Source organism: Trichosurus vulpecula, chromosome 7 (genome assembly GCF_011100635.1).
Source record: "Trichosurus vulpecula isolate mTriVul1 chromosome 7, mTriVul1.pri, whole genome shotgun sequence".
In the NCBI taxonomy this organism is placed as follows: domain Eukaryota; kingdom Metazoa; phylum Chordata; class Mammalia; order Diprotodontia; family Phalangeridae; genus Trichosurus; species Trichosurus vulpecula.
The window spans coordinates 183545149-183563233 of NC_050579.1; the positions used below are offsets into that span (position 1 = coordinate 183545149).

General features: G+C 37.7%; 1 protein-coding gene across 2 annotated transcripts in view; it reads right to left on the reverse strand.

The window, feature by feature from the left end:
- The window catches only part of ANKRD6 (ankyrin repeat domain 6), a 94812-nt gene extending 82324 nt beyond the window's left edge, over positions 1–12488 (reverse strand). For both annotated transcript variants that reach the window (XM_036767307.1, XM_036767306.1), the window contains exon 1: positions 12369–12488. In XM_036767307.1, the coding sequence (XP_036623202.1) occupies positions 12369–12488 (120 nt within the window). The remainder of the gene's footprint in view (positions 1–12368) is intronic.
- Between the last annotated feature and the right edge of the window lie 5597 nt (positions 12489–18085).

Sequence of the window (18085 nt, forward strand, 5' to 3'; positions counted from 1 at the left end):
CTAAGAGGTTTAATGACTTGCCCAGGTCACACAAATCATATGTCAGAGGCATTCCACTCACTGGAGCAAAACATAGCTCTCCTCCAAACAGGTGTCTCCATGCGTATTTTAAGATTGTATAAGAAACTATGACAGACAGTGTAAAAGAAACAGTTTTGACAACTATCAATATCATGAGATAGAGATTGGAGCTGTGATTTCATTGATACAAATAGCTCCCGAGGAAACTCCATCTACCAATGTAGTTGCCACCTTTTCTTCAATTTATATTCTTAGAGTTACCCAGAACACTGAGAGGTTAAATTATTTGAACACGGTGACACAGCCCATATGCTGAAAAGTAGGACTATGAACTTGGGTCTTCCTGGTTCTGAGGCCAACTCTCTACCATGCTGCCTCTCCAAATGAACAAGGAATAAAAATGAGGAGACAGAGGCACTCCAACATGCTTGCTAGTGTCACCAATGTTCTACCAAGTACAAACAGAAAAGGAAATGCTTATGGATGATAGGTACTACAGATGCTCCTGTTTATGAAGGGCACTGTCCTGACTCTAGTCCCAGAACATTACAAGGTCCCTCCATCAATGTAGAATACTGCCTCATCCACATTTCTCATCCAGTACCATTCCTATTCATGTCTTTTTATAAGTCCTCTGCATTTAGTAAATGCATTGGAAGCTTTCCTCTGGTTCTCTTAATATTTTGTGGATACCAATATCTCAAGCTATGCATTTGTTATCATTTATTCTTGTGCCATGCCTGGCCCTGCCACTTTCCTGGTCATATGGATCTTCAATGATTCTTTTACTTACTTAATTCCATCATGTACTTTTACATTCCATTTGGATTTTTGTGTTCAGAAGACCATTGTGTTTAATGTCCATACCACTGGAATCACAGATACATTTAAGCATTCAGAGTAAATATCAGGTTAGGAGTACAAACTATGATTTATTCTGGGTTTGGGAAATGACTAGAGTGATAGACCATCAGGGAGGTCAATATTTCATCAGAAGGAAGCAGAGTTAAGATGAAGGAGTGAGAGTCAGCATTTTCACCCAGTTCGCCAAATACATCTCCACAACCTAGAAAATGTGCCAGATCAAATCTGATCAGGAAACCAAGAAAAAGTCAGTGAGTCATTTTTTTCAGCCCATGGCAGCTTAGGAAGATAGAAGAGAGGTCTGTGGACACAGGGATGTCCTGCTGGCCAGGAGCAATTAAGGCCGTGGTGGGGAACATTCCATCACCCAAGGACGGTAAGGGAGCTATAACCTAACACCAAGGCTTGGAGGACCAGGTCAAAAAGATCACAGGACTTCTGAACCAGTGGTAGGAATAGTAACAGGTGAGATCTAGCAGCTCACTCATACATTGCCCAGCTTAGGGTCACATTTCCAGAGCAGAAAGGAGGGGTCACAAACAAGACAGGTGCTCACTATGTATGGAGCAAGGCACAAACTTCAAAAACTTAGCTAGGTGGTTCTGAGACCAAGAACGGGGGAGGGGGGGGGACTCAGTTCTAATGTTTATCTCTGTACATAAGCTAGTAGTGGAGTGTGGATGGGGAGGAAGGGGAAAAAGAACAAAATAAAAAGTGCATGCAGAGAACAAGAGAAAACTTAAAATGAAGCAAAGAAAAGATGGACAGCTCTCAACACGATGTGTAGTATTTATTATATAGGCTTTTTTGAAATAGAAATTTATTGCTGTATTGTCTTAAATCCTCTCTTATGTTCTACTGTACACATGATATGCTTTTTAAAAATTTTGTATATGTTTCAACATTTAAGCTTATAATGTTTCTTTTTCTTTTCTCTATTGCATATTTAAGTTTTAGTATATAAGTCTAAAATTTAAAAAAAAGAAAAATATGTTAGTGGGGGAACCTCATTTTACCTCCTCAGACCTAGACAAATCTAACCGTAAATAAACAAGAAAAAAGTAAAGGAGACGAATCAAATTTTAGGTAAGTTAGAGAAAATATTGAATGGGAATAGAAAAGAGTATGCCTATTTCTTGGCTGTGCATGGCATCTTCACAAAAATTGGCTATGTATTGAGGTAAAAACCCTCACAAATAAACACAGAAAAGAAGACATATTAAATGCATTCCCTTTCTGACCATAATGAAATAAAAATACATTCGATAAAGTGTTTTTGAGTCATAGATTAAAAATTAATTGGAAATCATAGAAACAATCAGTAGTTTCATTAAACATAATGACATCAGTGAGACAACAATCCAAAATTTGTGGGATGGAGCCAAGGCAGTACTTAGGAGAAAATTTATATCTCCAAATGCTCACATAAATAAAAGAGAGAAAGAATAGATCAATGAATTGGGCATGCAACTAAAAAGAAAATTAGAAAAACATCAAATTAAAACCCCCTAATTAAACACTGAAATAGAAATCCTGAAAATCAAAGGAGATTTATGAAATTTTAAGTTAAAAAAACCATTGAACAAATAAACAAAACTAGCAGTTGTTTAAAAAAAACCCAATAAAATAGATAAATCATTGGCTAAATTGATTTGAAAAAAGAAAGAATAAAAACAGATTATCAGTATAAAAAATGAAAAAGGTGAATTCATAGCCAATGTAAGAGGAAATAAAAGCAATTATTAGGAGCTATTTTGCCAAACCAATGAAACAGATGAACATATATATGTATGTGTGTGTGTGTTTGCGCATGTATAAATTGCCCAGATTAACAGAATAGGAAATAGAATACTTAAATTACCTTATCTTAGAAAAAGAAATGGAACAAGCTATAAATGAGCTCCCTAAGGGGAAAAAAAAACACCCAGGACCAGATGGATTTCCATGCAAATGCTACCAGACATTTAAAAAACAATTAATTTCAATACTACATAAACTGTTTGAAAAATAGATAAAGAAGGTATTCTGCCAAATTCCTTCTATGACGCAAATATGGTTTTAATACCTAACCCGGAGAGATTCAAAACAGAAAACAGCAAACTATAGAGAAATTTTCCCTAATAAATATTGATGCAAAAAATTCAACAAAACACTAGCAAGGAGATTACAACAATTTATTACAAAGATCATACACTATGACCAGGTTGGATTTATATCAGGAATACAGGGCTGGTTCAATATTGGGAAAACTATAAGCACAACTGACAATACAAAAATTATTATTCTAATAGATATAGAAAAAAACTTTTAACAAAATACAACACCCATTTCTGTTAAAAAATAGTAGAAAGCACAGGAACAATTGGGGTTTTCTTTAAAACTGTAAGTAACATATCTCTAAAGCCAAGAGCAAATATTATTGGTAATGGGGATAAGCTAGAAGCCTTTCCAATAAGATCAGGGGTGAAGCAAGGATTTCCATTATCACTGTTACTATTCAATACTAATAATAGCTAGTATTTATATAGTAATTGCTGTGTGTCAAGAACTGTACTAAATGCTTTACAATTGTTATGCAATTTGATTCTCACAACAACCCTAGGAAGTAGGTGCCATTTCTCTCCCTATTTTACAGATAAGAAAACTGAGGCAGGCAGGGTAATTTACCTAGAGTCACACAGGTAGTAAGTGTATTGAGGTCTGATTTGAACTCAGATCTTATTAACTACAGGCCCAGTGCTCTATCTACTGCACTTCCTAACTGCTACACTGCTAGTTATAGCAAACAGATAAGGAAAAAAATTGGAGGAATAAGCAGAGGCAATGAGGAAACAAAACTATCATTCTTTGCAGATGATATAATGGTTTACCTAGAGAACCCTACAGTCAATTAAAAAACTCATTGAAACAATGAACAACTTGAGCAAAGTTGCAGGATATAAAATAAACTCACACAAATCACCAGCATTTATGTTACCCACAAAATCCAGCAGTAAGACATAGAGAAATTCCACCTGAAATAATTACAGACATTATATAATACTGGGGAGTTTACCCACCAAGACACACGAAGGAACTATATGAAAGCAGTTACAAAACACACTTCACATAAAGACAGATCTAAATAACTGAAGAAATATTGACTGTTCATATGAATGCTGAGCCAATATAATAAAAACGACAATATTATCTAAATTAATTTACCATTCAGTGTCATAACCAAGCTACCAAAAACTTACTTTATAAAGTTAGAAAAAATATAACAAAATTCATCCGGTCAAGAAAAAGGTTGAGAATATGCAGGGGATCAATGAAAAAAAATGGGAAGGAATGGGGTCTAGCACTGCCAGGTCTCAAGCTACATATATTATAAAACCTGTAGTCATCAAAACAATTTGGTATTAGATAAGAAATAGAGAGTGTGATCTGTGGAAACATTAGATACACAACATACAAAGCAAATGAACATAGTAACCTAGTGAGTGACAAACCCAATGATCCTAGGTTTTGGAGCAAGAAGTCACTACTGACAAGAGCTGTTGCAAAAACTGGAAAGTTGTCCAGCACAAATTAAGCGAAGATCAGTCTCTCACTCCAAATGCCAAGATAAATACAAAAAGGGTATATGATTTACATATATAGGGTGACATCATAAGCAAATTAGTGGAATAGGGAAATTACCTGTCAGTATGGATAGAGGAAACTTTGGTTCATGATTAAGTGAGAAATAGAGAGGTTAATACGAGGTCAGATGGATAATTTTGATTACATAAAATTAGAGATTTTGTACAGAAAAAGACCAATGCAGCTAAAATTAGAAGAAAAGCAAGAAACTGGGAAAATATATTTACAGTAAGTTTCTCTGATGAAGGTCTCATTTCTAAACTATATAGGGAATTGAGTCAAACTTACAACAATAAGAGCCATTTCCCAACTGATAAATGGTCAAAAGGTATGAATAGATATTTTTAGAGGAAGAAGTCAAAGCTATCAGTAGTCATATGAAAACAGATGCTAAATAAATAATAATTAGAGAAATGCAAATTAAAACAACTCTGAGGTTCCACTCATTAGATTGGGTAAGATGACAAAAAAGGAAAATGATAAAGCTGGAAGGGTTGTGGGAAGGCAGGTACATCAATGCCCTGTTGGTAGAGCTGTTTAGTAGTCCAACCATTCTGGAAAGCAAATTGGAACTGAAAGGGTATTAAACTATTAAATGACCCCTACTCTTTGACCCAGCAATACCACTACTAGGGCTACAACCAAAAGAGAATGAAGAAAGAAGAAAAGCACCTATATGTACAAAAATAGTTACAGCAGCTCATTTTGTGGTGGCAAGAATTTGGAAAGTAAGAGGACACCCATCAGCCAGGGAATGGTTGAACAAATCATGATATATGAGTGTGATGGAATATTATTGTGCTATAAGAAATGATGAAGGGGATAGCTTCAGAAAAACCTGTCTGAACTGATGCAAAGTGAAGTGAGCAGAACCAGGAGAACAAGCTACATAGTAACAGCAATATTATAATCAACTTGGAAAGATTTAGTAATAACTATGATCAGTATAATGACCTATAACTTCCAAAGGAGTCATGATGAAACAGGCTGTCCACCTGTAGATATCTGAGAACTGATGGCCTCCAAGTGCAGACTGAAGCATATTCAATTCAAAGAACCTCTTTTTTCTTGCTTTCCCCCTCTGCCCCCTCCTTTTTTTCTGGAAAAGGGGCATGGCTCTTGTGAAAATCTGTTTTGCATAACTATACATATTTGTAATAGGTTTTGTTTTTCTTGCCTTCTCACTGGCTGAGAGAGGGTTTAGGGGAGGCTGAGAATTTGGAACTGAAAAAAATGAATAAAACGGTATCTATGCTATAAACAACAAATGAATGAATGAAATACATTATCAGTTACCTTCTTAACATTTGGATATATAGGCACCATATTTGGTAAATAAAATATCTCACTGTACCCTTATTTCCAACATAAACATTACAGAAACGTGAAAAGTCCACATATAAATTTATTTTATACAAAGGTATATCTAAATGTCTCTACCACCTTTGTAAGTAAAATGCCCACGTTATTTGAGTAAATGTAGAAGGGAAAAATGGTTTTTAAACTTATAATATTATTAGGTTCAAGGCTCTAATTCCAAAGGCTGTAGAGGTGAACAGTCTCTTCTGCCCATTCTTTAATATTTAGCAGCAAAATTCTCCAAATGTAGAGTTGTTTAATAAACATTAGTTTCATGTTACTAAACATGAAAATAAAATCAATAACTGTGTGGCTTACTGAAGGATTTATGCATTAGTAGTAGCTAAGCTATGCCTACCACAATGCATTCCATAATGTCTATTTTATAACCCTATCCATAATAATATAAATGTACATATACCCAAATATATATGTGCATACACATATATGGATATATCTATTATTTAGGACTTTTAAACTTATAAGTGCTATCTCTTTCCTTTTCATAGTGAATTGACATTGCTTATTAGAAAAGTATCAGGGAAGAGTTCTAACTCCTTATAAAAAAAAATCTCTGCCTTCCTTTCAACAAAAGAACCTGCCTCAAGGCCACTCCCCTGATAGTGACAGCGGTCAAGTTATTTGGAGATAAAAAGAATTTTGTTAGAAGTTCAGCTTCTACTGATACTGATGGCTTATTCTGCCTAATCTATACAATCTGCTGCCAGTCCCTATTCTGTCTTAACACCCCTTAAATTGCTATAGGGTTGTAAGTAATTTTTCATTGTCTTTTGGGTTACCTGAAATTTTGATTCTGTAAGAATGTAGGGAAGATCTCTTTTTGTTTCCAAAATTATAATGCCCATTGCAGTTCCCTTAAAGTAGGTTTTGTTTGTTTTTCTAGTAGCAACAGATTTCTGCATCCTGAGAGCATTCTGGTCCTATCCTCACTATCCACAATTTAGCCACTCACTTGTCCTAGATTTCCTGAGAACTAGAAAACTGAAACATCTCTGTCACGCTTCAAAGATAGGACCTTTTCTGTAAATGAAGGGAAATCTGGTAAGTTATCTTTGATGCTGTCACCCCATCTCTGCAACCCCCAACAGTCATTTGGGGAGTTGCAATTCTTCCCCCTATCAGCTAATCTAAGACTATAGCCCTTTTTTTGGTTCAGGGAGCTGGCAGAAATTCAGGTTGAGACATAGACCTGAGGAACATCCTGTCTCATTTCCAGTCCTCTTAAGACCTCTGATGGTTTTAAATAATATCCTTCAATAAGCCTTATTAAGAATATATAATTTCTGAATGAAGGGCCTGTTACTTTACTCTCTGGGTAGGCAAGTTTATCACAAAATCATACATTTCAGAGGGCAATTAATGGTAATTATATTATTTGTTAATGTTAATAATAGCATTTATATGAGGCTTTCAGGCTTGCAGAGCACCTTAAATACATTATCTCGATAGTTGCTATTATTATCATCCCCTATTTTAGAGATGAAGAAAATGAGGGTGAAAGAGATTAATTGTCATGCCCAGGGTCACACACCTAGTAAAGTAAAAAGGAGGAAATGGTCAGATTTTCCTATTTATTTTACTTCCTACATTCAGAGGTAATTCAAATCCTACTTTGGGATTTGAATTCAAGTCTTCCTGACTTCAGGTTCAGAACCATATCTGCTATACCACTTAGCTGCCAATTATCTCTAACTGTAGGATGTAAAATGGATTTTTCAATTATTACAACAGACCTCTCAAAATAACCCCAGGTCATTTGATGAGAGTAGTATGGCAGTAAAATAACACATTACAGTTGGCTTGTCAGATGAATGGTGAGTGTAAGGAACATGGAATTTGATAGGATCCCCTGAGATGCTTATCACTGGGGGCACAATCCCTTGGGCATGTAGAGTTCCTGGTTCTTCCATAGCCACTGACATGCCAATGGGAAGCACCAGCACTCATGTCATGGTTGCAAGACAAATCTTTGGCAACAATGGATTCTGAAACTATGATGCTTTTGTTTACATGAAGCAAAATTTCTTCTGAAGTTTATCAGTTAAAATGTCATGTCACTATGGATGATAGAGATTTAGTAGCCAAGGTATACATGGCTAAGCTCATGGACAATCTCTTCTCAATTCATGATTGGTCTTTTGAGCAACTCAGCCTTGGAATATATTCAAAACGTTCAGCAGCCTTAAAAACAGGTGTCTTTAATCTGGTGGGAGAGGCCAATAATTGCTCAGTTTTTCATAATTAGCTTAAGAATAACATATTTTAAGCGACCTTGGGAAGTGGCTATCATCTGAAGGTGGGAAGCATGCCCAGTTTAGGTCTGAATGATGACCGTGAGAATGACCTTATAAAGAAGCTGAAGGAACTACTACCATGATCTAATGGGGAGAAGTCCTTTTGGCTTCTCGAAAAAGTTAGTAGGGGGGGAATATTTGGAACTTTTATCATGCAAATTATATGGTTACCAGTGGACAGACTTCAAAGAAAACTATTAAGTTAACATGGAATTTAAAAGTGGATTACAATTAATTCTATTTAATACTTCAACTTAGGAAATGCATCTCCCAAACAGGTGAGTTGCCGTCACAGGAAATAATAAATGCGAAAGCTTGGTCAGTCAGATTATGAGCTCTCAAGAGAAATTTGTTTTGTTTTGTTTCGGTTTTTTGGTGGGTTTTATTTTATTTTTTTGGTTTGTCTGGGTTTTTTTGCCTTTTTTGTATCCCCAGAATTTAGCACAATGCCTGGAACATAACAGGTAAGAAATAACTGTTAACTTGACTGGCTGACAACAGTTAACCTTACTTCTACAGGTGCTACCTCAGGAGGACCAGGTCACAGCAGTCAAAATAAAGCACTGGCTAATAAAATGATCACCCAGGACAAATACCCATCTGACTCTCGGCTTCATCTAATCAATCAGCAAGCATTTATAAAGTGTCTGTTACGTACCAGGCACTGTGCTAGGTGCTGAGATGAAGAGACATTTATTCCAAAGACTTAAAAAAACCCCAAATCTCACTTAGCTGGTTTCTTTCTGTCCTTCTGGCCCACAATTTTCAATTCCTAATTTGAACATGAATATAATATAATATAATATATGAATATATATTAATATATTATATATAATATATGAATATATATTCATATATTATATATAATATATGAATATATATTCATATATTATATATAATATATAATAATATATGAATATAATATAATATAACATGAAAAATAACTGAATAAAAAGGCAATCCAGAATCAGACTTCGTCAAGGTGCTCTTCCCTATGAATCCCACACTCTTTAAATTCAAGTCAAAACAATCAGGAGCCAGTTCTGTTATTTATTTCTTATCTTCTTGGCAATGCTCTTGACTTCTTGCCTTGAAAAGAGCTAGAAGTAGTTAATTCTACCTCATATTGGTCAATGAGACATCAGAATGCAGACCAGTAGATGCAAAATAAAAATCTGGTTAAAGAAGGGAAATGTCCCTTACAATAGGTTTTCCGAGCAGTGATTAAAGAACGCTTGACTTAGCTTCTGATTCTTGAGACTTCACTATTCCTAGTCCACCCCTGACCCACCATGCTGCTACTTCCTGATCACCTTCATGACATCACACACCTCCAATACCACTTTGCACCTCTACCTCTGGAAACAGTATTCAGATTAATACTACCATTTTAGGAAAGGACATGCTGAATCAACAGCTCCATTCACTATCCCTATATCTTCCCTGACCCCTATTAAAATATAAGCTCTTTGAGGTCTGCAATTATATTGCTTTTGGCATTTGTATTCTTTGCAGACTCTTGAGTGATAGAGACAGACCTTAGTTCAAATTTGACCTCAGATGCTTACTAGTCACGTAGCCAGGCAAACCACTTGCCCTCTCTCACTCTCAGTTTTCTCATCAGTAAAATGGGGATAATAATAAAATTTCCTTTGAGGGTCCTTGTGAGGATTACATGGGATAACATGCAAAGCACTTTGTAAACTCTAAAGTACTATGTTAATTCTATTTGTTATCATTATTGTTGTTGTTGAGTTAGAAGTTAGTAAGATATTTATAGGATATCTCATATGATAAGGAAGAATATAGGAACCCTGTTCTCCATAAATTTGTGATTCAATTAGAAAGACAAAGCGCGCGCGCGCACACACACACACACACACACACACATCAAAGAGCTAAATAATAATGTAAGGGAATATTTTTGTTTATTGGCAGGGCAATTGGGGTTAAGTGACTTGCCCAAGGTCACACAGTTAGTACAAGTGTCAAGTTTCTGAGGCTGGATTTGAACTCAGGTCCTCCTGACTCCAGGGCCGGTGCTCTATTCACTGTGCCACCTAGCTGCCCCTGGAATATTTTTTGAGTAACAGTATGAGTGGCAGGAAAAATAGAAGGGGACATCAATGGAGGCTGGGCTATCAGGTAAAGTCTCATGGAATACTACAGCGAGGTCCTGAAAATCTTTTGACAGACTGAGAATATGGAACAGGACATTCTAGACAGAAGGTGCAATATGGCAAAGGTTTAGAGTCAGATTGAGCAAGGACTGTTTGGGGGACAGTAAAAAGGCTAGCCAGCCTAAATGGTACAGAGAGCACATTGGAGAATAATAGGAAATAAAGGTGAATAAATAGAAATTTTGCTAGACTGTGAAGCACCCTTAGAAAACCACAAATTAACATCATCTATGTTGCACTGTATTTTTGTTCATTTTGTTAAGCAGTTGCCAATGATATTTTCATCTGGTTAGGAAAACAAAACTTGGGAGTTTTGCAGCAGCAGATGAGTTTGACACCTTTGCTGCAGAGAATAGGGAACTCCTGGAAACGTCTGAGCAAAGTGTTTTAAGATGAATCTAGATGGCCTCCCAGAATAACTGGAATGGAAGCCTGGATGAGACGTCAAGAGTCTATCTGAGAAGCTGTTTCAAGTATTTTAAGAATGAAGTGTTGACAATATGAACTGGAGTGCTGGCAGTGAACAGGAATAGAGAGATGGAGGGAGAGGTGCAAGAGACATTTTGAAAGAAGAAAAAAAACCCTAGTGATTGGCCAGACACTGATTAAGGACACCCCAGACACTGTAGCTATACAATCCTATTTGCTTTGTCTCTCCCTATTAGAACAGGAGTTCCTTGAGGACAGAAACTACCTCTATTTTCTGTTTGTATCTCCAGGGCTTAGCACAGTGCTTTACAAACAGTAAGCACTTAATAAATGCTTTAATTCAGTGGAGGAATCAAATAGGACCCAGAAATAGTGGGCCTAAGTGATGGAAAGAAAAGTGGTAACATTGATAGAGCAAATTGAAAAGGGGAATTGGTTTGAGGAAGGCCGAGTTTGACTATGAAAATATTGAATCTAAGTTGATGGTAGGGTATCTATATAGAAAAGTCCTGTAAGCAGCACTAGTGAAGGTCTCTCATGAGGCTTTCATATGCAGCTACATAGATCTCTACACTACATGTGTATATATATACACACAAATGTAGAATATATGTGTATAAATATATATGTATGTATATATATATGTATATACTGGCATAACAGTGCAAAGGGTATATGCAATCAGGCCTACAGTGGGTGCTGTAGACCAAGAATAAAAGAACCTCAGAAGAGGGAGTGATCAAGACTTACCTTTTTGAAAATTACAGGGTTTCCCCCCACCTTCTCTCCAAGTACTAACAGTCCAGTCAGGAGATATTTGTCTACATATTTAGCCAGTCTCCTAACTTGATTACATAATTTACCTTGTATTGCTTTTTAACAAATTGTCCTTTAGATACAGGGGCTATTAACCTGGCATCTATGAACTTTAAAAAATACATATTTTGATAACTGTATTTCAGTAGAATTGATTTTATTTGTAATTCTATTTATTTTCTTTTATACATTTAAAAACATGACTCTGAGGAGTCCACAAGCTTCAAAAGACTGCCAAAGGGGTCCATCACACACACACACACACACACACACACACACACACACACACACACACACACCCCTTTAATTTAGGATGAATTTTAATAAAATCAGGTCACTGCAAACTTCCCACAATTACTATGTTATCCATTGGTAGGAGGTAGGAGAAGCCCTCCAAAGCTGATACACATTTTAAAGTTGGTTATCACATGGGTTTTACACTATATACTTTTATGTTCAATTTTCTCTTGCCAGATACTGTTGTCTTGTAAAATGAATAGAGGGGGAAATACTTACTGATTTTTAAAATCCATGTGATTTTTAATGCCTGCCAAATGTTAATTACAATTTACTTAATATGAAAGACAGAAAATAAAAGCACTTTGAATCCCCTCCTTTTTTCTTTCCCTTCCCCCGCCAAAAAAAAGAAAGAAAGAAGAAGCTTTTTTAAAGCTGTGAACCAAAAAGAACAGTCTTGCAGACAATGGTAAGAGGTAGGCTAGTTCCCAGGGAATTTCTAAAGAGTTTTTCCTCTTGTTACCTTGGTAACGGCTACCTTGGCACCCTTGTTGATAAGCTGCACCACATTATCCGCTTGGCCTTTGTACGCAGCTATGAGAAGGCGTTCTGAAAGCACAGCGACCACATCCTGCTGGCTCATGAATTAGGAGAGAAAGGTTTTCGGGCAAGTGGTGGACAAGTTCCCGTCAGTTCCAAACAAAGCCTGTGACCCAGGCTGCCCCCACAGACAGAAGTGTCTCCAACCTCATTGGAAGGTGAGTTTTATGACTATGCCATCTTCAGGACCTGTGGGTTACAAAACAAAATGGCCCTCAGTGTCATTCACTCCGTAGCCCGGTCCCTTCCACTTTATTTCTTAGGAGAGGATCCTTCCCAACTGTTATTTGGTGGGGGCTGTGAGTTACTAGGAAAGTCATAAAGGATTAGGGCAGGCCATGCAAACTGAGTGTCTAAAGCAATGGACATGATGGAATTTCCAGGATGGGTGTTGTGAAAATGAATAATCTCCTTTCTCTTCTTTCCTCTTTCAGAAACATTTCCCAACAGCATACATCACTCACTGTATGGCATAAAACACACTGCATGTAGGATCAGAGGACTTTGGATCCAATCCCAGCTCTCCTAGTCACTCTCTGTGCAATCTTGGGAAGGTCATTGATCCCTTTTGGGCCTTAATTTCCTCATCTGTGAAATAAGGGGATTGGTTCAGATGACTTTTGAGGTTGCTTCCAGTTTTAAATCTCTGATGCTATGACCCAGGTCCTCATCGACTCTCATCTGGACAGTTTCAATAGCTTCCTATCATTGATCTTCCTGTATTTAGTCTTTTCTCTTTTCAATCTGTCTTCCATATAGCTGCCAAACTAATGTTCCTAAATCCAAGGTCACTCTTCTGCTCAAAAAGCTTCAGTGGCTCCTCGGTACTTTTAAGTTAAATTATAAATTCCTCTGGCATTTAAAGCCCTCTAAAATCTGGCTCTAGTCTATCTTTTCAGGCTGATTCCATGCTATTCTCTGGCATTCACTATTATGTTATTGTTGTTCAGTCCTTCCAGTCTTGTCTGACTCTTCATGACCCTATTCGGGGTTTTCTTGGCAAAGATACTGGAGTGGTTTGTCATTTCCTTCTCTAACTTATTTTATAGATGAGGAAACTGAGGCAAACAGGGTTAAGTGACTTGCCCAAGGTCACACAGCTAATCAGTGTCTGAGGCCAAATTTGAACTCAGGAAGATGAGTCTTCCTGACTTCAGACCCGGCAGTGAATCCACTGTGCCACCTAGCTGCATTTCATTCGCTTACATACATGAGCCTAACTAGAGCGCTTTTCTCTACACATAGCATTCTATTTTCCTGTTTCCTTGTCTTTCAAAAGAATGCCTCCCCATGCCTGGAATGCTCTCTTCTCACCTTTGTCTCTTGGAACCCTACCTAACTTCAAGGCTCATTTCAAATGTTACCTCTTTCACAAAGTCTGTTCCTGATTTCCCTAGTTGTTAGTGTCTGCCTTGCCCCACTCACCCATTTTAAGGACATATAGCCTACATTTACTTCTCTGTGAACATCTGTTATTCCTTGGTAGAATGTAAACTCTTTGAGGGCAGGTAGTGTCTCACTTTTTGATCTGAATCCCTTGTACTTAGCATAGTGCCTGGAACGTAGTAGGCATGGAAATGCTTGACTGACTGGATGAGTCTAAGGGATGTACTACCTGACATTTCTACTTTGGACGGCCCAGAGCCCAGACATGGATCCATGATCTTGCCTGGCTTAGATGCCATCTTTCTTTTGCCAGAAACATCTTCCAGCTTATTATACATGGCAAAACTGTCTGTGTTTTGCTGGTGTATTACCACCAAGCTCATTATACTCTCTCTTCTGTGTGTCATGTGCTTATCAGACTCTACACCACATTAACCTAAACGCCATGAGTTACAGATTCTCTCCTGGGGGGTTTCTCTGAGGGCAATAGCCATTTCCATCCTTTATTCTTTATTCTTCGTCACTACGTAAAGTGCAAATAGAATACTGCGCAGTTAGCTCCTGCAACAATGTACCAGAAAGAAGCCCAGAGCTAGAATATTTTCTTTAATAAGTTTTATAACAAGATGATACTGAAAAGAATTTGAAGACCACCTTACTGCCAAAATGGAATTTCTGTTTAGGGAAATGAAATGTGCATGGTAATGTAACTTTACCAGTTAACAAGGGGGAGAAAAAAATCTTACTATACACTACCAGCTGGGTATTGGGAAAGACAGTCTATCTCTGGGCAGCTAGAACCAGCAAGCTTTAGCTCCTCTTTCCACAAGCCTGCCAAAATAAACAGGATTTTACCGCTAAGAACCAAATCGGTTTTGTTTTGTTTTTGTATTTTAACTCAGCTCTCTCAAGAGCAGTACTATAACCAGTAAAGGAAACTCATAGGCTGATGTTCAGATGCCTCATTTCCCACATCACTAACCTTGCACATGTCACAAGATGCTAGATGGGAATTGATGCAAATTTCAGAGTCCAATCTAGCATTTGCTACCCTGTGGTTTAAACGTAGCAACTTCTACCGAAAGCAGCCCTGAGCCATAATTATAATAAAGCATCTAAAAATTAATTGTTTCATCAGATTGCTTAAGTGGATTAATTTTCTCCTTTAGGAAAGGAGTGGCAGTTTAGGGGGAAAGAATACCCAATGGACTAATTCATCATTGCTGGATTGTAGAACAGTATAGTTTCTTTGTCTTTCAAAAACAAACTTAAGAAACAGGTGAAACAGCAGCTCAAAGGAAAAATGGCGTGTCTCAAAACACATGACCCTTCATCACTGAGGCAGTCAGTTCTTACTCTGTGCCAAGAACTGTGCTAAACACTGGAGATACCAAAAAAGACCAAAAAAAAACCCCAAACAAACAAAAAAACCCAGTCTCTGCTTTCAAGCACATATTCTAATGGGGGAGTCTTCATTGTACATTTTCATTTAGAGAGATCTGCACATCTTTGGCTATTCGGTTATTGTCAATTTAACAACCATGCAATTCAATCACGATGTAGCCAATTCCAAAGTATAACTGATTCTTCAGTTGTTAAATGATCCAGTTCTCTTATTCTTCTGCTTCATAGGCAGCCCAAAATATAGGTAGAGGTTATCAAGCAAAGGGAGAAATGAGGGAATCTCAATAAATCCATCTGATTAAAATAAAGTTTTGAGAGTCTGTGTAGGTGATGGTTATCTATTCCCATTTTGGGCAGTAGGAGTGCAAACTAGCTAGAGATGGGTCCGATGAAAGACTTAGGTTTTTTCCTACCCCATTTTTTCTACAATCCCAAGAACGAAGCTCTTTCAATTTTAAGGCTGAAATGCAAAGTGCCTAAGAGCAATTCATTCGGAAATTATATCTGGAAATCCCTTTCCCTTCCACTACACTATATATTTTTTCTTAAGGGATTATTGAACCATTTGAAAACATTTTTCCTTTTCCAAACATATGATACAACCTCTCTTACATTCCATCAATTTGAAGCACATCCAGATTAAATACATTAAGCCTCCCTTTAAACGATATGATTACATCAGGGAACTGGGCTCTAATGGTTAGAAATAATACAAGGGTGGATTGCCACAGTGCCATAGGTGAGTCCTATACCTCCAAAATCTTTATCTATCATTTGCATACTTGGTATCCTTGTGTACTTACTAGGGCCTGGATGCATAAAGAGCTGGAAGTGGAATAAGGAAGACCTGAGTTCTTTACCTGCCTATGTTTACACATCTGCAAAACAGGGATAATAATAGTATATAACTTACAGAGTTGTTGTGATGAGATATTATCTCAAATGAGATGTGAAGTGCTTTGTAAGCCTTAAAACACTAAATAAATGCTAGCTGTTACTGAGATAAATATACATAGCTATCATTAGTCTCTTCTTTGAAATGAACACTTGTTACATCGATATCATGAACCAGCTTGTACAAATACTGTGACCAGGGCTGAGAAGCCAACCCGGCATGTTTAGCTCTAAGAAGGAACAATATTCACCCTGTTTCTGGGGTCTCATTAATATGTTCACTATGGTTTCAAGAGTCCATCCAAGTGGTTAAGCAGCCACCCCTAGCGACAGAGTGGTACCTGGTCATCATCTGCAGTAGATGGAATGGTTGAACAAAGAAAAAGAGAGACACTCAGTTCAGCCCAGCAGAAGCTGAACAGCTGTGCCAGGCACTATGATTAAGATATAACTGCACTTACAGGTATGACCCCAAACTACCTCTACAGCCTCATTTTTTTTCCAACAGAGAGGCTTTCCATATAAAAAGATAAATAACCTCTCAACACCATTCCTTGCTGGAACAAGCCACATTACTATTATTTTTTGTAAGTGACAAGAGGAACAATTGCCAGACATGTTAAAAGCAAAAATGTTAGTACTATTTATTGTTTCGTGCTTTATAACCACTTTAAAACTCCCTGATCGCCAAGCCATCTTACTGAGTCAAAGACCATGCCACCCAGGTAACAGGCTGAGTCACGATGCCAACAGAATTCTACACCCTGTCCAGAGTTGGTGGCAAATTCAGGACTTGAATTCCAGATGCCTGGATCCTCATTCAGCCCAATTGGAAAGAGCCTGGGTTTTCAAGAGCCAAGTTTGAATCCTGGCTCAGATATTTGACACCTGTGTGACCTTGAGTCAGAGGCACCGGTGGCATGGTGGATAGAGAGCTGGCCTCAGGCAGGAAGGATGACTTTCAGTTCTCCATCAGGCAGGGACTGACGGGGTGACTCCAGACAAGTTCCCTAGGTAAGTCTTCAAAACTTAATTTGTAACACAGATACTGATCTTCTTTCTAGCCTGAGCTCTTTAGGAGGTGCTTCCTATACTATTGAAGTGGGGAAGGCAAGGCAACTGGGGTTAAGTGACTTGCCCAAGGTCACACAACTAATAAGTGTCAAGTGTCTGAGGCCATATTTGAACTCAGGTCCTCCTGATTCCAGGGCCGATGCTCCATTCACTGTGCCACCTACCTGTTCCCTACACAGTTGAAATCACAGCTCCATTAAAAAATATGGACACCTCACTGTGTCTCAAGAATCTTTATTTACAAAATGAGGGGAATGACCTAAATTACAGGTGTCAAACCCAAGGCACACAACAAACCTCCCAAGGGTAAACCAGAACCAGATGAAAATGGAATTGGGAAATGTTTAACAAAATAAATAAAAATGCAGTGTAACATAGGTAATTTTAATTTGTGGTTTTCTAAGTCAACATTGTAGCCTGTACATATTTGTTTCTCTTTGAGTTTGACACCACTTTCCTAAATGACATATGACTACCTCCTCCCCGCTGCCCCCATGCCTGGAAAGTTCTCCTTGGCCTCCCAGCTTCCTTCAAGACTGGGCTCAAATCCCACCTTCTTGCAATAGGCCTTTCCCAGTAACTCGCCCTCCCCACCCCACTGCCAATGCATTTCCTGTGAGAATTACTTCCCATTTACACTGTATATATCTTATATGTACATAGCTCTTTTCATGTTACCTCCCACATTAGAATGTAAGCTTGGCAAGGTCTATGTTTTTCTTTATATTCCCCCAGGGATTAACACAGTGTGTGCTGAACAGTAAGAACCATGCACTGGAGAGTACTAATAAATTACAATCATCAAACCCCACCTTCATGGTAAGAGATCTAAGGACTGTACACGCTCAGATTCTATCACTTCATTCTAAGGACAACCATCAT